This window comes from Petaurus breviceps, unplaced genomic scaffold (genome assembly GCF_028583685.1).
Source record: "Petaurus breviceps papuanus isolate PSGF00001 unplaced genomic scaffold, PetGlider_PUasm1.0 189, whole genome shotgun sequence".
Lineage (NCBI taxonomy): Eukaryota > Metazoa > Chordata > Mammalia > Diprotodontia > Petauridae > Petaurus > Petaurus breviceps.
This window is the reverse complement of record NW_027185809.1, coordinates 13,705,434-13,725,298: the sequence shown is the minus strand read 5'-3', so window position 1 is coordinate 13,725,298 and position 19,865 is coordinate 13,705,434. Positions and strand designations below refer to the sequence as shown.

Below are 19,865 nucleotides of genomic sequence, written 5' to 3'. Positions count from 1 at the left end.
CAAAATTTTCTACAATTGTTTATTGTCACAGTAAGAGATATAAAGAAAGCTTCATATGTATATATTTAGTATTATACAATTAGAAATAAGATAGATGAAGGAAGACTTTAAGAAAATTAACATGAAAATGGACAATGTAGAAAATATGGTGGAAAATATCAATGAAAAAGTACCGGTGCAGGAGAGTGGCTCCTGCAGAAACAAAATTAATTCAGAGATGGAAGAGCAAACAGAAGATGGAAAATGGAAAAATTGGAAGAAGACTTCAATTCTCTTTACACCACAGCATAGAACTAAATGATGCAGCTTGGTGACACAACCTTTGAATTACTGGGTTCCCAGAAAACTACAAATAAACTAAGTATGAATACCACATTGAAGGAAATCATACAAGAAAATTTCCCAGAAGTACTAGAAACTGAGTACAGTGCAAAGTGATGAAATCCATAGGAATCAGAAGAGAAGAACTGTAACTTATCCAGAAATGTAGTCACCACTCTCAGAGCTCCCCAGTCAAAGAGAGAATCTTGCATCTACAGGCCCAAGGAAGCAATTTGTACATGAATATACACCAATTCAAATCATTCAAGACTACTTAACCAGGAACATAAATGGGAAAAGGAAAAAAATCCATTGTAATGTGATAGTTTGAAAAGTAAGAGAATTTCCCTGCACCACAAAACTAAGCATATTCTTTCAGGCGAAAATGAGGTTCTTCAATAAAATATGAAAAATTAATTCTTTTTTTTTAAAGCAATCGGGCTTAAGTAACTTGCTTAAGTAACATGGCCAGTTATTTCTGGGTGTGATGCTAAGTATCAGAGCCCAGATTCGATCCCAGGTCATCCCGACTCTGGGGCTGGTGCTCTTACTTGCTGAGCCACCTGGCTGCCCCAAATTATTCTTGTCCTTTTTTTTTTTGGAGGGCAATTGGGGTTAAGTAACTTGCCCAAGGTCACATGGCGAAAAGTTAATTCTTGATGAGAACTGAGCCAGAACAGTGTTAATATTCCTTAAGAAGGTGATCATATCTCTATTGTGGCTTTTAAGCCCCACAAAATATGAGAGTAATTTAAAAAACAAAAACTAGGGATTTTAGGAAAGAATCCTTTGAAAGGTAAGCAAGCAAAATTAGATTATCTGGAGAGTCAAAAGAAGTCAAATGGGAGAAGTAAGATAATATTTCTTGAAAACAGTTGCCACAAGTGAAATTTAAACAAAGAGGCAGAAGGTAGGAGCAAGAAGGTCATTCCTAATTAGACTTTTGTTTTGGCTTTTTGAGAATGACTAGAAATTATTTCAGTAAAAGTAGAGTACCAGAATTTGTTTTTGGTGTGAACAGAATAGGCAAGATGTGTGAGAAGGGTACATTAATACAGGGAATAAGACATAGTTGATTTTAAAATACATATGCTATTGTATCGATAAAAAGGAACAAAAGTAATATAATAGGATCTCATGGAGAGAAAACATAACTTAACAGTAATAACCTTGAATGTTGATGACTTGGTTCAGCATAAAAAGGAAAAAAATCAATTACAAAGCAAAATCCAACAATTATCTGCTTGTAAGAAACACATCTTAAGCTTAAGAATTTATATAGAGTCAGGGTGAAGATCAGGAATAAAATATATGTACGTTAGCTGAATCCAGAAAAAGTAAGAATTGACATAATGATTTTGGATGAGGTAACAACAAATATAAGCAGAGAAACTCAAATAATTGAGCAATATCAACATTATATATACACCAAATAGCATAGTAATAAAGGAAAAGATTACTAAAAATTTTTTAAAATCTTTCTAAGACATTGATTATAAGTGATTGTAATGTTTCTCCTTCAGGTCTTGACAAAAACCATAAAACAGATAAATAAGAAAGAAATTATAGGCATAAAAATATTGAAGGGAACTAGGTTTGATAGTACTGTGGAAATTTCAAAATGGAAAACTTAAAGTATATACATGTCATTCAAGTTCCCATGGAACTTAACCAAAAACTGATTATGTTCCAGGACCCAAAGAATTTATAAACAAATTCAAGAAAGCAAATGCAGAAATCCTCAATAAGTACCATTTGACCCAGTGACTCTACTGTTGAGTTTATACCATAAGGAAGTTATTGACAACTTAAATTAATTCCTATCTGTACAGAGATATTGATCTAACCACATGTGTAATATATTTTTTTCAATGACAGTGGGAAGAGGTAGGAACTGTGTCTAGCAACTTGGGGTAATGGCAATAAAAATTGTGATACATGGATGGAATTTTATTGTCAAGTTGACAAGCAATTAATTAATGCTTGGTAGGTGCAAGGTATTAAATACCACTGCTGTGTTATAAGAAATAGATAAAGTGAAGAATTAAAGGTATATGGAAAGACTTCTGTGCAGTGATTGAGGATGAACAAAGAAAAGCACAAGAACACAGTTAATACAGTTGTATCAATGAAGAGAAATTTAAATAGGAACAAAATACAGATAACAAAACGTTGGTACTAACGTAAAAACATACCATCCTTTATTTTAATTATCAGAAAACTACTAAAATATAAAGTTGCATATACTATCAATCACTATTACAGATTTATGTGTTTTTCTTTAGCTCTTTTCCCCCCCAAAAACTTTATTAAACACATCATTCATTTCCACCAGATTTTGAGTTACAAATTTTTCCACCGTTTTTCCCCTATCCACCGCCCCAAAATAGCAGTCCCACAGGATATCGCCTCCTCTAATCTGCTTTCTCCCATATCTTCTCCCATACCCCATTCGAATTTTCCACTAGGCATGGTGGATCTCTATGCCCCAGTGCCTGTATATCTTATTTCCCAATTATATGTAAAATAGTATCAATAGTATTTATATGTATATGTGTGTGTGTGTGTGTATATTCTAAACATTTGATTTTAAAACTTTGGATTCCAGATTCATTCCCTTCCTCCCTTGTCACCCACACTTACTGGGAAGATAAACAATTCAGTATAGGTCATACATGTGTAGCTATGCAAAACATTACTATAGTAGACATATTGTAAAAGACTTGACTATATTTCCCTCCCTCCTATCCCACCTCCCACTTGTTCTATTCTCTACTTTGATCCTGTCCCTTTTCAAAAGTGGGTGCTTCCAACTTCCCTCCCCCCCCCAGCTTGCCCTCCCTTCCATCATCCCCTCTCTCATCCCCTTCCCCCCTACTCTCCTGTAGGGTGAGATACCCTATTTAACGTGTATGTCATTCCCTCTCTGAGCCAAATTCAATGAGAATAAGGTTGACCCATTCCCTTTTGCCTTCCTGTTCTTCCCCTCCAGTGTAACCATTTTCCCTTGCCTCTTCTATATGAGATAATTTACCCCATTCTGTCTCTCCCCACTCCTCTCATTATATTCCTCTCTGGCCTCTTAATTTCACCTAATAATTATCATCCCTTCCTGTTAAATTGGTCCTGTGCCCTGTTGCAGCAAGCACCCCAAGCGCGTCCTCAGGGTTTGCTGCCCATACAGGTTCTTGGATCTGCTTTGTTAAAGGAAAGCAACTCAAAATGGGTTAACAAGCTTACTTTAATCAGTCAGACATATATCGTTTACCTTGTTCAGGGGAAAAAGGTCAGCACCCCAAACTTCAGAATATACAGGCAGAATTATCAAGACAGAAACAGATCAAGTAGACAGATTTCCAAACTGTCCAACCATTACATCCATATCCAGTCAACATCTGGGTTTCAACATCCGGGTTTTTTCAAAGCTGGGGGACTCTCAACAACGGCTTCCCAGAATTCAGATCAAATCACAGAACACTTCTCAAAGTGAGTCCCAAAACAAAGCTACACATCAGGGCTTATATAGCCTTCTCCTGGCTCAGAGAATGTAACAACCTTATTGACTCACTGGCCAATCAAGAAGTATCTACTGAAAAACAAGCCTCCCACCCCAGACTCCAGGTGCACTTTAGCCTAGGGGCCGGGAAGATCTTTAAATCTGCATTTCCATTACATGCCCTCTATCTATATATACCTGTAAACATATATACATATGTATTAAAATGCCCATATACCCTCCTATATAGACATATATATATATTCCCTTCAACTGTTTTCATACTGAAAAAAGTTTCATCAGTTACAATTATTGTTTTTCCATGTAGGAATGTTAATAGTTCAACTTGATAAGTTCCTTATGATTTCTTTTCCCTGTTTACCTTCTCATGCTTCTCTTGCTTCTTGTATCTGAATGTGAAATTTTCTATTCAACTCAGGTTTTTTCAGCAAGAATGCTTAAAAGTCCTCTATTTCATTGAATTACCATATTTGCCCCTGAAACATGATACTCAGTTTTTCTGGGTAGGTGATTCTTGGTTTTAATCCCAGCTCCTTGGACCTCCGGAATATTGTATTCCAAGCCCTTCTATCCCTCAGTGTAGAAGCTGCCAGATCCTGGGTTATCCTGATTGTGTTTCTATAATATTCAAATTGTTTCTTCCTGGCTGCTTGTAATATTCTCTCCTTGATCTGGGGATCCTGGAATTTGGCTATAATAATATTCCTAGGAGTTCTCTTTTGGGGATCTTTTTCAGGAGGCGATTGGTTGGATTCTTTCAACTTCTATTTTGCCCTCTGGTTCTAAAACATCAGGGCAGTTTTCCTTGAGAATTTCTTGGAGGATGATTTCTAGGTTCTTTTTTTGATCATGGCTTTCAGGTAGTCCAATAATTTTTAAATTATCTCTCCTGGATCTATTTTCCAGGTCAGTGGTTTCCCCAATGAGATATTTCCTTTGAGATATTTCACATTGCCTTCTATTGTTTCATTTGTTTGGATATGTTTAACAGCATCTTGATTTCTCATAAAGTCACTAGCTTCCATTTGCTCCAACCTAATTCTGAAGCAATGATTCTCCTCCGTGAGCTTTTGAGATTCTTTTTCCATCTGGCAAATTTGACTTTTTTTTTCTTTTCAGAGGGCAATTGGGGTTAAGTAACTTGCCCAAGGTCACACGGCTAACTTTTGTGTGTGTGTGTTAAGTGTCTGAGGCCAGATATGAACTCAGGTCCTCCTGACTCCAGGGATGGCACTCTACCAAATTTGGCTTTTTAAGGCATTCTTCTCTTCATTGCTTTTTTGAGCTTCTTTGCCATTTGAGTTAGTCAATTTTTTAAGGTGTTAATTTCCTGAGTCAGGCTGTTGACTCTCATTTCATAATTTTCTTGCATTGTTCTTATTTCTCTTCCCAATTTTTCCTCCACTTCTCTTATTTGCTTCTTAAGGTCCTCTATGGCCTGTAACTTGCTCGTATTTTTCTTTGAAGCTTTTGATGCAAGAGTTCTGACTTCACTGTCTTCCTCCTGTTCCATGCTTTGATCCTTTTTGTCGCCAAAATAGGAGTGTAAAGTTGGGGTGCTCTGTTTATTTTGCTTCCTTTGACTGCTCATGTCGCCCCTCAGTCACTTGACCCCTGGGCTTTTTGCCATAGTAGGACTCTGACATCAGACAGGGGAGCTTTGTCTCAAATGCTGGGGTTTTCTCAGCTGCCAAAGGTATTAGTTGGGTGCCCAAGCTGTGAAGCCTCCACACGCTCTGGCAAGCTGGTTGCACAGCCCAGGACCTCCACCCTAGACCGCAATCCAGATCCAAGCAGGTTAAAGCAAGAGCAATTACCCCTCAGACTGGTTGCTTGGTCCCCCTACACCCTGCAGGCCAGGAGCTGAAGCTGCCACGTTGTGGTGGCCGAATGGCCCCGGCACCTCAGCTGCTTCTGGCCGGGGGCAAAGGCCGACACACTCCCAACTCTCACTTTGTCTTTTGCATCTATGCACAATAATTCTGCTTATGCAAAGATAATTCTGGAAACCACCACAGCTGCTGGTGATCTGAAGTCCTCAAGTCCATTCTGGGGCTAAAACCTCCGACTCCCTTGGGGCTGGGGTTGGCTCCCAGAGCATTGTGCTGGCCAATTCCTGCTGGCCTGCCAAGCTGTCCTCAGTGAGAGGTTAGCTTCTCTGTGTCATTTTGTGTGTTCTGTAGCTCCAAAGTTTGTTCGGAGTCCCTTTTACATAAATTGGGGCCTCTTTAATTCTTGTATAGTGAGATTTTACATTGTGGATGATGTTCTATTAATACGTTGGATTGACATGATGTGTTAAAAACAAAATTTATCAATAAAAATGGAATGGGCTACCTCAAAATGTTCAAGAGTTTATTATGAAGTTTTTCAAGTGGTGATTGGATCACTCTTTATTGGGGAAGTTATAAACAGGACTATAGATTTTGGTAGATACTGTGCTAGATCGCTTCTGAGATCCCTTCTAACTCCATTAGGTCTGGTAATGAAACCAGAAATTTATTTTAAACATTGCTAATAGCAAATATATCTTTAAACTCTAGACAAATATAAGGTATTATTGAACTTTAAAAAAAAAACCTCCTTTACATTTACATTCCTTTCAGGAGCACTATGACCCTTTTATATAGCATTTGATGTCAGACACCTCCCTTTTCTCCTTGAATCTTTCCCCTCTCTTGGTTTCTATGACCCAGGTTCTTTTCTTAATGCTCTAATTACTCCCTATTTTGTCACTTTTACAATTTCTTCTTCCTTTTTCTACCCAGTGTAGTTATAGTCCTCAACCCTCTCTTTTTTTTTTTTAAAGCAATTGGGGTTAAGTAACTTGCTCAAGGTTACATGGCCAGTTATTTTTTGTGTGGGTGCCAAGTATCTGAGGCCAGAACCGATCCCAGGCCTCCCGACGCCAGGGCCAACGCTCTTACTCACTGCACCACCTGGCCACCCCTAAGCAGTTGGGGTTAAGTAATCTGCTCAAGGTTACATGGCCAGTTATTTTGTGTGGGTGTTAAGTATCTGAGGCTGGAACTGATCCCAGGTCTCCCGACTCTGGGGCCGGCGCTCTTACTCACTGCGCCACCTGGCCACCCCTCAACCCTCTCCTCTTGATATAGGTGAAGGTATATGTGAAATCTGAAACAAAGGGAAAAGCAGGCTCTAATATGGTGTATATAGACTGAAACCTATGTAAAAACATACATAGATGCATTTCCAAAGACTGGAAAGTAATTTGGAGTGGAATGTTCATTAGGTTCTTCATTTTGTAAGGTTTCTCAAGTTCATGATGGCAAAAATTTTTCACAAAAAATAAAAAAAAGTTCTTAATTGGAATTGTATGGTGCTGCCATGATTATTCAGCTCCTTTCTCCTCCCCCGCCCCCGACCACATTTCATAGTTACTCAGCGACTTTTCTTGCACTAAACAATACCCCTTGCAGCTGTGCTTGGCGCCTGAGTGTCACCCAGGCTGGGTTTCATGAAATGGATCTGATGCTCTTGTGTCTGTGATGTTCAATCCAATGCTTTAGAACCATTCCCAGAAAGGTGATAGGGCAACAGGTTGAACTCCACTACCCAGCTGTCCCTTTTTGCTATTGTCACTCACTCATGATATAAATAAAGTTGATTCATTCACTCTCTCTCTTTTCAGAGCAGCATAACACAAGCCTTGGGCCTTAAGTACAGATATCATTTAGGTTACCCTTGCTTGTACTGAATTTTTAAAATAATCTTTCTCTTTGAATTGATTTCCATTTTAAAATGTTATTCCATGATCATATTCTGACATCAAAGACTAACGGCATTGGTTAAAGTATTTATCTTTTAATACTTCTTGGAAAATGAAACAAACTAACTGAAAAGATGGTTACTAGGTCTGGGTCTTTTCTGAGCTGACAGTCACAAACCAAGTTGCACATAGACATGGAGCAAGATGATCTCTTTTCTTGGGACAGATGACTAGTGGTTGGAATACTTGGCAAGAAATTGTGTCCTAGACTTACTGGAAAGTTGTAAGACTTGATTCCTATTTGCCTTAAAGGGACTAGTTGGCATTTTATTTTTTTTGCTTTTTTTGGATGGGGGAAGGCAAGGCAATTGGGGCTAAGTGACTTGCCCAAGGTCACACAGCTAGTAAGTGTTAAGTATCTGAGGCTGCATTTGAACTCAGGTCCTCCTGACTCCAGGTACTCTATTCACTGTGCCACCTAGCCGCCTTTGGAAAGCATTTTAAAATCCTAAATTGAAAATATTTTACTGTTCATGAGGAAACATTATTATTGATCATTTCACGTCTCCCTCAATCAGCAATTGTTTTAACATACCTATCACATGAATGTCATTGTTCTAGGCAACTGTGGAAGATATACAAAAAACACAAATCATGCTTCCCCTGCCCTTACAATTTTGTTGCTCTTACACAATTCAATTCAATCCAACAAGCATTTCTTATGGTATAAATTACCATGGCAGTCACAGGGAATACCAAGACAAAAATGACAAAGAGTCCCTGCCCTTAAGAATATATATTCTGTTCATAAGTACATGTAAACAAGTAAATATAGAAGATTATTTGAGAACACTAATGGCAAGGATCAGGAAAAGTTTTGGGGTTTGGGTTTTTTTTTTTTGGAGAAGACATCTGAGATGAGTCTTAAAAGAAACTTAAGGACTAGTAGAAGGTAGAAGTGAGAAGAGAGTACATTTTAGGTATGAGTTACTGCCTATTCAAGGGCATGGATTAAGGAATGGAATGCCAGGTTTTGGAAAAATAAGTAATCCAGGTGTTTGAAACATAGAATATATGAAAGGGAGTGTGTAGGGGGAAAAAAGTCTGAAAAGCCATATTGTACTTTTATGTGGGTTATCTTTTTTTTTTTTTTGAGGCAATCAGCATTAAGTGATTTGCTAAGAGTCACACAGCTAGTAAGTGTCCGGGGCTGGATTTGAACTCAGGTCCTCCTGACTTCACGGATTCCAATGTTCTATCCAGTGTTCCATTTAGCTGCCCCATAGGACCTTGTTGAGAGCTTTAAAGGCTAGCACAGGGAATTTGTATTTTCTCCTAGGGGCAATTGGAAGCCTCTGACATGGAGGAAGAAACCATTCACAGTGCACTACTGGCTAGAAAGTATAAGTATGGAGCAGCCATCATAGGGTCCACCTTTGTTCCCATTTGCATCATCCTCCCCAGACCAAGGTGGCAGCAGATTTCTCCCTACCGGTCTAAAGATTCTCAAGTAAAGGATTGGCAACAATCATCCTTCTGCTTTAGGATTATTTTAGCAGCTTTGAAGAAGTAAGAGAGTAGAGAAAATTAGATAGCCACTGCAATAGGCCAGGAAAGAAGTGTTGATTCTCTCTGCCAGAGCTACCAATGTACCTTCTCCCCTTCTGTTTTATCTCCTCCCTCCTCTCCCCTCCACCTGCCTAGGTATTCTTTCTCCCTCTTCTGCTACCAGGCAGAGATGATGTAAAACAGGCTCTTTACCAAGAAAACCCCAAATGGGGTCATGAAGACTCAGACACAACTGAAATAATTGAACAATAACAGCAAGAGATAGAAGTCTGGAATGTAGCGTTTGCCTGGAATATGGAATTGATTAAGAGGAATAATATGAAGTAAGCCTAGAAAAGTGGGTGGGAGCCAGTTTGTGGAGGACTTTAATTGCCAGGCAGAGGGAATTTTATTTTATCTTAGAGACAATAGGAAGCCACTTAAGTTTTTCATCAGAGGAATGACATGTTCAGGCCATTCTCAGGAATATTTATTTACAGCTTTGTGACAGATTAGTTGTTGAAGGGAGGTACTGGAAACAGGAATGCCACTTACAATAGCCCAGGGGAGAAATGATGAAGATTTGAACAAATGTGGTGGCTGAATGAGTAGAAACAAAGGGATGAAAATTTTTTTTTTGGAGGTGTGAGAATTGACAAGACTTGGCAACTACTTTAGTATGGATACTTGTGAAGGAGAAGGAAGAGTAAAGGCTGACTCTGAGGCTGCAAGGCTGGGTAACTGGACTCTGGCACCCTCGTTAGAAAGAATGGAGTTTATAAATTTGGTTGTCTGTCTTTTCTAGCCCACAATAGATTATTAACAGCAGGAGGAGGAGCAGGGAGTAAGTCTTACAGACAAGCACATTGACAACAGGAGAAATGAAAGCCATCAGCCTGACATTGAGGAAAGAAACATAAACTTTTTTTAAAATGCAAAACTGTATAGCATACAGTTTGATGTATGGTAGTGTTTCATATAATAAATGCTTATACTGATGACTGAGTTATCCAGAAAACATTAAAGTATGTTCAGTGTCCTCTAAGAAGTCAGTGAACAGTTTAGCATACTTTAAAAAACTGGTTATCAAGAGTGATTAAAAAAAAATTTTTTTATGAAGCTTTAGTGCCTGAAGGAACATGCTCAATTATCCAGAAAATTCACTTATGTATACCTCATTCCCTGATTATGTGGATCAGTGAGGTGTTGCAGAAAACAAATCTAACCACTATATTAGTGCAGTTACTTAAATTTTGCATTTTTGTCTTTTCAGCTCCTGCTTACAACCTGTTATGAACCACTGACATGGAGGAAGAAACCGTTCAACACCACTGGGTAGAAGGATAAGGATGGAGCAGCCATCATAGGGTCCATCTTTGTTCCCATTTGCATCATCATCCCCAGACCAAGGTGGCAGCAGATTTCTCCCTCCCAGTCTAAAGAGCCTAGCCTGGGACAACTGAAGAAAAGATGAGCTGGGTTCTGGTGGAACTTGGCAGTATGCGGTTCAGCTGATTCTCTCTGACAGAGCCACAAATGTACTTTTTTCCCTTCCCTTTTATTTTCTCCCTCCCCCCTACCTGCCTACTCTTCTGCTATCAGGCAGAGATGATATAAAACAGAGGCTCTTTGGCTATTTGCATTTTGCTTCCGCTTCTTTTAGGTAAATTATCAAATATCCTATTTTATATAACCCTAGAAATGAACATCATTACTAACAAAGTTTATAATCCCTTTAAAAAGGGTATTAAGGGCAAAGGGAGAAAGGACACAGAGAACATATTAACAAGTCATTGGAGAAAGGCTAGTGTGTTGACCACATGAACCAAGGTAAAGCACCATTTTAGAATTACTGATTTTTAATATTGATAAAGTAATTCTATTTTTGCTTTAGTTTTTCCACTTAACTAATTTCCCTCCAATCACTATTCATTTCCAAATGAAATCGAAATGTGACCAACTTTTTATTTAATTGCTGGGCATTTAAAAATTTTCATTTTGGAAATGTGCATTACCTTCGTATATATTGATTTTAGGTTTTGTTCAGACAGAATGTAGTCATGGTCATATGCCTCAATGGTAGCTTATGAGCCAGAGCAGGGGGAAGGAGGTGGAAAGGGGTTCATAAATGCACAAATGTCTCCCTATCAGACCATGGCAGATGACTGAGGGAGCTAGACACCTTCTTGAATTGCACAATGATTTTTCCCTCACACTACGTTATTTACATAAACAGTCCATTAGAACAGTGCAAAACACCCAGTAAGTGGACCTAGTAAGTTTCTCATACTAACTTTCTGCTTTCTTGCTTCCTCACTTTCCCTGCTTCTTTGTCAGCGCTCTCCTGAATGAACCCCTAAACTGCAGTATGTGCTTGGCTTTTTAGGCTCAAGCCACTCTGGGGGTTTCCGTATCCTCTATAACTTCCAGCAATGTCACCCTCCCTAATTCTGCCATACTGTGGGGGGAGCTTGGCAGTGTTTCCTGTGATGTTTGTTTGACTGTGGTGACAGACATTGGGCCATCTAGCCAAATGAAGGAGGTTCCAGATTGCAGGGCTACAAAATGAGGTGTGCAGACCCGAGTTGGGAACTCAAAAAAATGAAAATCACCTCCAGCAAAGACAAAGAAAAGAGACTTGATTAACTGTGAGCAACTTTTGAAAATTCTTTTTAATGAATGAAAACAAAGGGTTTGGTGCATTTTTTTTTTTTGCCTCTGTTAAAAAAGATCACTTAGAGTGACAGAATCTATTTGTTATAGTGAAGGGAGCCGGAATATGTTCCAGAGGTCACTGGTACCCAGGGTAATAGCTTGAGGGACCTCTATTGTGGTTCTTTCCATTCAACCATGACTTAGGTTGAAGGACAAAATAAGAGTTCTGCCATTCCCTTTGATATGAAGGTTTGGGAATAAAGGGGTTATCTGAAATCTACTATAATAGTATTTGTGAATGGAGATCCAAGGCGTTTACTCACAATAAAGGATTGCAGATTAATGGGACCATTCAGAACTTCTTAAGAAAATAATCAAGTCAGAGTGGCATATTTAGTGTTCTCCCTGACTTTGCAGGTGCTGGTAGGAGCCTCCACATGTCACCCTTTCACTTATCCAAGTGCTTTCAAGCAATTTTATTGGCACTGGGCCGCTCGCAGTAAGAAGCTAAATAGTCCATGCAGTCCTCCCCCTGCCCACTCCCATGGCAGTGGGAATGTGTCTGGTGTTCCTCTTTGCCCCTTGACCCCCATAAATAACATGTATGTATGAAAATGGAGAGTCAATTATCCACGTTTTTATAGTCCCTGTAAATGGTGTATGTAGTTGTGATCCTGGCAGCCAGATCCCTGCCCATATTTGCATGTGGTGATTAAGGCAAGAGAAGACTTCTTCCATAAAAAATATCTTTGGAATCACACTGTTGTCTGTTTTCTTTGTGGTATCACAAGAAATACAACTAGCTACGTGGTGTCATAGGAAGTCTCTCTTCTCCCTACAGGAGATGACCCACAGTTAGCTATTTTCAGTGTTCCTGGGCCTGGGTGGGGCAGGGCTGACTTCCTAGGGGAGGGAGCATTTGGAGGGTGGGAGTGAGGAGGGACAAGTGAATGGCAAGAAGCCCCTCACTGTTTCTTACTTCTTACTGATCTCTGACTGTAGCCTCAAGACCAACCGGAATGAGAGGTAGTGGGTAGAACAGCTTTCAGTTCTTGGGTCCACAAATGAGTTTGGCCTCATCTTGGACAAGCCACCTCCCTGTCCCCTCTGCGTCTCCTTTGTAAAAGGAGATAAATGACCACCTGTTTTTAGGAAGGCAGGTTGAGATGTGGGAATTTAAGGTACTGAAAGAAAGGCAGTTGCCTGATGTTCCTTGGTAGGCATCAAGTTTAGGAAACCTTGTGCAGTCTGGCCATGGCCAAAGCCGAAATAGGAGGGTAGCAACCCAAGATTTTCATGGCATATGAGAACCCCCAGAGGGGTTATCAAAAACAAAACAAAAACAACCCAATCAAAAAAAAAACCATCCAAACCCTAAACTCTTTATGTCTTCTATTAAAGGAGAATTTATAAATGTTAGCAGTTGATGTTTATGTTTTTGCTTTCCCATCGGGCAAGGTGATCTCTGTGCTGCAAGGAAAGTCATTTCCAGGATGAGACAAAGGCTGCCTCATTCCTGCTTTGATGACACCTGGTAGGCATTTGAGAGTTGATGCCAAAATAGAATTCTAAACTTCTCTGGAATCCAGAGGGCTTCATCTTAGAGATTTAAAGCAATGAGCATTCCTTTGTCTTTAGTTCTAGAAACACTGTCAAATAGGCACCTTTTTTTTTTCCAAGGTATTCCTGATTAGTCATTTCCAGTCTGTGCTCAGGATGACCACAATAACTGTGTCCTTATGCCATCTGTCATAGACATTTGAATTGATCTTCTGGTGACTTTGCAGAAATGTTGGAATAGTGATTGAATACACTGAAGCATATCCTTATTTGCAAGTGTTCCTTTATAGGTAAATATGTTTGCATCTCTCTTTCCCTATTGGGGGATAGATTTCTATCTGTTTAATGTAGTCTGACCAATTGACATTCTCTGTATCTGAGAGAATTCCTCATTAGTAGTAAGAGTGGATGTACCTTGGAGCACCATCGTGGGATCAGGCATTACAATACAGAATGCCTATTTCAGAGGCAGTATGACCCCAGTGCATTCATGCTAAAGCAATGTTATTAGAGTTTGAAGATCCTCTGTTCCAGGTTCCAGTTTACTTTCAGTGGTAGAGTTGGGAATAGGGATGAGGGTCTCTGTTATATAAAGATTATACCTAGGAACAACGTTTTTTACGTTCCACGAGCTATTTCCTAGAAGATGAAATGTTTCAAGTTCCCCCCAAAATATTTATTTATACAAAGTTTTTGAGAGTAATATTGTGTGTGTTAGGGTTTAAAAACCTCAGCCCTTGTGAATCAGGGGCCAAGTCAATCAATGCATGAGAGACACATGAGATTTCCCCCCAAATACCTCACATGCCACAGTACCTGCTTCCAGGATCAGCCAATGAACATAAGGTCTTTGGGAGCTAGGATGGGGAGCCTTTGGCACCCCATGACTACATGAATCTGAAGTCCATATGACCATCCTGACCTGGAAGTTGTCTAGTAAAAACTCCATAAGGGAGCGGATTGAAGAAGAGAGTGAGAACTACCCAAAGGGCAGACAGAGAGGATTAGTTCATAGTTATGATGCAGTCATCCAGCCCTCTCTGTTCCTGAGCTCAACATACCCACAGGACTCAACTGTATGCTCAGGGATTCTCTTAGTTGGATTATATCCCTCTATTGGCCAAAGGATGCAAAGTGATGCATGTGGTAGGGACAGCTTACAAAAGGAGCAATTCTGTCCCTGATCCCAGGCAGTAAAAGTACAGTTCTGGGAATTTTCCCTCCTTGGGGATCTATATGAAAGAACAGGCTTGCCTTGTGCGGCTTCAAGAAAATGAAATCAAGATTCCCAAGGACAGAGAGGCAGCAGCAATGAGCCAACCTAAACTCAGATCAAAAATATCATTCACTCTTAGACATTTTCTATACTTTCTCCCCCTTTCCCCACATTATCCCTCAATTATAACATAGCAAAACTCCGTGATTTGCTAAGTTCGTCTCTCTCCCTACCATTCACCGAAAGCATCGGAAAAATCCAAGTATTTTGGAGACGCTGGTTTCCCCCTAGCCAAACCCACACTTTTTTTTTCACCACAGCCATTGTCAAAGCTAGCAAGAAAGAGAAAATGTTCCAGAAGGGAGCTTCAGTCTCAGCAATTGGTCCAGGGCTAAAGGTTGTGTTCTCCCCATCTCTGGGCGAAGTCTGTTCTTGTGTTTCCCTAGGAGCAGTTCCGCAGTAGCAGTTGGATTCAGTTTTATTTTTTTCTCTCTCCCTCTCTCTTGGTCGCAGGTAGGGCTGGCAGCATTTCAGCTGCATTTACAGGACTTCACCACCATGTTGGACAGCTGCTCCACTTTGGGGGTCCTCCCAACATAGTACAGAATGGTCAGAGGTTCCAGGTCTTGGGGCACACAACAAGGTGAAGCAGATGCTTCAGGATTCAGCGTATTATACAGCCCCAGTACCTATGGAGAGAGATGTTTTCACATGTGTGAGGGAAGCCAAACCCTGATCAAGCACACAATGCTAGGCCTTAGCCCAGATGGTTTTTGTACCTTGACCTTTCTATTTCTCTCTCTCTCTCTCTCTCTCTCTCTCTCTCTCTCTCTCTCTCTCTTTCTCTCTCTCTCTCTCTCTCTCTCTCTGAACAAAAGAACAAATGATAGAATACCTATTTGTGCTGCTTAAAGGGTTTTTACTCATTTTTCTTTTAAACATATATCTGCATGAATGAGTGCTTGTCAACAACAGAAGAAGCCATCAGCATTAGGCCTGTTTAAGAGCTGTCAGTTGAGTCCACCAGAATGATCTGAGGACTAGCCTCTCAAGATTTTACATTGTCTAAATAAGGTAAATTTCACTTTTAAGGGAACAGTTCTTCAGTGGTTCTGCAAGCTCTTGGACAGACCTCAGTTTTCTCCTCTGTAAAATGAGGGGGTTGAACCAGATGAAGTCTAAAGTCTCTTGGCTCTAAGACATCCCACTAAAATCAAGGGTTCTCAACCTGGGGTCCACCCATTTTAGAGGATCCCGAACTGAGATGGGGAAAAAAATTACATCTTTATTTTGCTATCATTGAATCCCTTCATACTTTTATATACATTTAAAAACATTACTCAGAGAAAGGGTCCATAGGTTTCACCAGACCTGCCAGGTGGGTCCATGATGCAAAAAAGGTTAACAACCTTAGTTTATGGGTCCCAGGATGAAGAGACTGGTGTTAACAATGTGCAAAGGAGAATCATTCTCCTTAAATTTCTGCACATTTTTCTCTTCTCCCTTACTTGGAAATGAGATTCACAGGCAAACTTCAAGGTAGCTCTCTCCCCTCAGTCTCTCTGGCCACAATTCCATCTCTAGGTTTCAAATTACATTCCCTTATAGCTGTTCTGATTGCTGATCTTCAAGGATAGTCACTTGCAAGGCAATGGAATCTCAACTTTTTTTGCTGATCTGAGAGGGCTTTTTACCTCAAAGTGCTTTGCCAGCTACCTTTAGGGATCTTACATGCAGCACTAAAGCTTGCTACCTCTGTGACCCTGAGCCAGTTGCATGATGTCTCTGGCCCTCATGAATGAAGCAGTCGAATTAGGTGGCCTCTGACATTGCTTCCAGTTCTAAAGCTAAGATCCTATGATCTGGGGTAAAAAATATGAGTTATTCAATCTCCACACCATGAAAGTTTTAGACAAAGCAGAAATAAAACAGTCTGCCATTTCTGATCGGAACCATAGAGGGAATTTGAGGAAGTCAAATATGATTAGGAAGAATCTAACCAGAAGGTCAATGCTAGGGACCCAGGCACAGATCATCAGCATCAAAGAAGTGTACTTGAAATGTGGCTAACCCTTGAGAACCTGTAGATTAGGAAACATTTCCTGTACCGTGCTATGAGTCGTGTCTGCACTTCGGAGGTATGGGCAAGGACCTGAGCAGAAGTTGGCATAGTAGCCCTTAGGTTCATGGACCCACTTCCAGCCCAGATCTTGTCGGAAGTCAATGTAGAGAGGACGCACACAGCAGTTCTCCTCCAAATTCCTGAAACAAAACATTTACATGTAAGAGGCTCCAAATAAAGGAGTTTCTCTAAAGAGAATTGAGCTTGAATGTACCAAGCTAACAACCATTAGAAAAGTTTCTGCTGGTGAAAACTCAAATGCATTAAATGAGCAACTGATAAGATCCCTCCTTAATTAGTCAACTAGAACCCCAAAGACTCAGGTGGTAGATGTGTTCAGTTCAATCATCTTTCAGTTGTGTCGGACTCTTTGTGACCCCGATTGGGGCTTTCTTGGCAAAGATACTGGAGTAGTCAATTGGGTATCTTACCCTACAGGAAAGTAGGGGGGAAGGGGATAAGAGGGCATATGATAGAAGGTAGGACAAATTATGGGAGGGGGTAGTCAGAAGCAAACACTTTTGAAAAGGTACAGGGTCAAAGGAGAAAATAAAATAGAGGGTGGGATAGATTCAATGAAATATAGTTAGTCTTTCACAACATGACTACTATGGAAATGTTTTGCATAACTCCACATGTATAACCTATATTGAATTGCTTGTCTTCCCAGTGGGAGTGGGTGAGGAGGGAGGAAGGGAGGGAATATGGAACTCAAAGTTTTAAAAACAAATGTCAAAAAATTGTTGTTACATGCAACCAGGAAATAAGATTTACAGGCAATGTGGTATAGAAATCCATCTTACCCTACAAGACAGTAAGGGGGAAGGGGAGGAATGGGGGGGATATGTGAGAGGGCAGACTGGGGGAAGGAGTAATCAGTATGTTTGCCATCATGGGGGGGATGGGGGAGAGATATGGAGAAAAATTTGGAACTCAAAATCTTGCAGAAATGAATGTTGAAAACTAAAAATAAATACATAAATTCTAAAACAAAACAAAACAAAAAAACCAGGTACTGGTATGTAATTTGCCCAGGGTCACACAGCTAGTAAGTGTCTGAGGCAGGATTTGAACTCAGGAAGATAAGTCTTCCTAATTCCAGCCCCAGAACTCTATCCACTCTACCACCTAGCTGCCCACTTGGTAAATGTAGAATGCCCTAAAAAGATGAGTCCTAATAGGTAACTCTGCCCAGTCTGCACAGCTTTTCTACAGATAGTAGGTTGTACAAACAGAAAACTTTCTTTCCAGATCAAGTACTAGTCATTATGAACAGATGGCCTTTCTGAGGATGACCCTATTGAGAACCTTCACAAACACCTCCAGAAATTGACACCACCCTGCCTAGTTTATGTGATATAGAAAATGGATGTTTATGCTGAATCCACAGTCCACCTAGTCAAGAGCTATTGCCCAACATTTCTTCTAATGAGTACCTTGAAGAGAGATAGCATGGCATAGAGTTTTGAGACTTAGAGTCAGGAAGACATATTAGTGGGGTAACCATGGGAAAGTTACCTAAAATCCAGAAAAGTTGTCTGTGTGCATTGGTAAAGGGAGTTTCCACACTGGGAGTTCCCTTGTACCTAAGGGACCTCAAATACCAGAACATGTAGTCTGGTCAATGGTACATCCCTGAGCCACACTGACTAAGAAAGAACTAGAAAATTTCCCACCTAAAAAAAAATAAAGCCATTTAATAGTGCTCACATTTCCTTAGCAATAGGTAATAACACTTTTTGGCTCATAACCTCTTACAAATAAGACACCCTGTATTTTTTTTTTTCTAGGAGTCTCCCTGGAACCCTTCATAGTTCTAAGAACTTGTTTCAAACAAAGTGTTACCACATTTTGCTCCAAATACGTACCATGACATGAAAATTCTGAGAAGAAAACTAATCCATGCAAAGCATAACTATACCCTCCCTCTTTTCCTCTCTCTGTCTCTCTCTGGCTTTCTGGCTGGACCTGTGATTTGACTGGTTTAGGGGAGTCCTTCATGGTAGTTCCCTTTTCCAATACAGATCAACAACTCTTCTTTAACTCAAGAGTCAGAGAGTTTCCTATGGTACATGCCCAAGGTCACTCAGTATGTGTCAGAAATAGGACTTGAAACCGGGCTTTTTTTGACTCTGAGGCCACAGCTCTCTTGATGTTGCTTGGCAAGGGGAACTTCCCACGTGGACTGAGGCTTACCTGAAGCAATAGTTGGTATCAAGAGCTCGTTTCTTCCTTTGGCCTCCCTGGCCAGGACTGTCTAGGCGATGTGGTGGGATCATCATCAAAATCAAATGGGGATTGTGGTGACCCTTTTGTTTCTTCAGTCGCCCAAGATCTCCACGCCCATAATCTTCCTCACTGTCAACACCTGGAGGAAAGGATTGTATGATGTTCATAATAAGAGGGATAAACTGGAGAGAAGCAAAAGGTAGAGCCATTTGGTGACTTTCTCTTTTTTTAGCAATAAGGTTCCTTTTTCTTCCATTCTGGCTCAAACTATGCATTGAAAAGGTGGTAGTGCTTAAGACCATTCATCCATTTCATTCAAGTAGCAAAATAGTGATTCATAGAAAGCACAAGAGTAGAGATTCAACTGTATGCATATACCCAAGAATTGTTAAGAGAACAAGAAAGATACCATCCACAATCAAAATATTTAGAGTAGCACTTTATAAATAAAGAAATAAAGACCTCAAAACAAAGTGGATGCCCAGCAGTTATGGAATAGCAAAACAAGTCATGGTATAGTAATGGAATTATCTTCTGCCCAATAAGTCAGGATGAATATGAAGAATATGGAGAAGCATTGGAGAAGTTACATGAATTATTTAAAGGGAAATAAGCAGAACCAGGAAAACAATGTACAATACAACCATGTAAAAAGAAAAAACAGGAAATCAAAACAAAGTTATGTAATTATAATGACCAAGATGACCTCAGAGAAGGGATCAATCAACAAGCATTTATTAACTACCTACTCTGTACCAGGCATTGGTGATACAAAAAAATGAAACTATCCTTACCCTCAAGGAGCTTATATTCTAATAATATGAGAATGAACCTCCTTCCATTTGTTTGTGGAATGACTATGGGTATAGAACACTGAATATATTGTTGTGTTTGGTTTCCCAGAATGGTTCTTGTTTTTTCTTCTTTGTTACAAAGGAGAAGGTTCTTAGGAAGGGGGAAGGAAGGG

At 40.0% G+C, this 19,865-nt stretch overlaps 3 protein-coding genes across 5 annotated transcripts in view; 2 read left to right on the top strand and 1 right to left on the bottom strand.

Moving 5' to 3' along the window:
* The window catches only part of TTLL5 (tubulin tyrosine ligase like 5), a 414,008-nt gene extending 401,479 nt beyond the window's left edge, over positions 1-12,529 (top strand). Inside the window, exon 33 of the mRNA XM_069091917.1 lies at positions 10,390-12,529. Within this exon, the coding sequence (XP_068948018.1) occupies positions 10,390-10,420 (31 nt within the window). The 3' untranslated portion in view covers positions 10,421-12,529. The remainder of the gene's footprint in view (positions 1-10,389) is intronic.
* The window catches only part of IFT43 (intraflagellar transport 43), a 345,957-nt gene that overhangs the window by 150,085 nt on the left and 176,007 nt on the right, over positions 1-19,865 (top strand). The window lies entirely within an intron of this gene.
* The window catches only part of TGFB3 (transforming growth factor beta 3), a 47,341-nt gene continuing 39,234 nt past the window's right edge, over positions 11,759-19,865 (bottom strand). For all 3 annotated transcript variants that reach the window (XM_069091929.1, XM_069091930.1, XM_069091928.1), the window contains 3 exons: positions 18,866-19,037; positions 16,656-16,809; positions 11,759-15,236 (listed from right to left, as the gene is read on the bottom strand). In XM_069091929.1, coding sequence (XP_068948030.1) covers positions 15,078-15,236; positions 16,656-16,809; positions 18,866-19,037 — 485 coding nt within the window. In that variant the 3' untranslated portion in view covers positions 11,759-15,077. The remainder of the gene's footprint in view (positions 15,237-16,655; positions 16,810-18,865; positions 19,038-19,865) is intronic.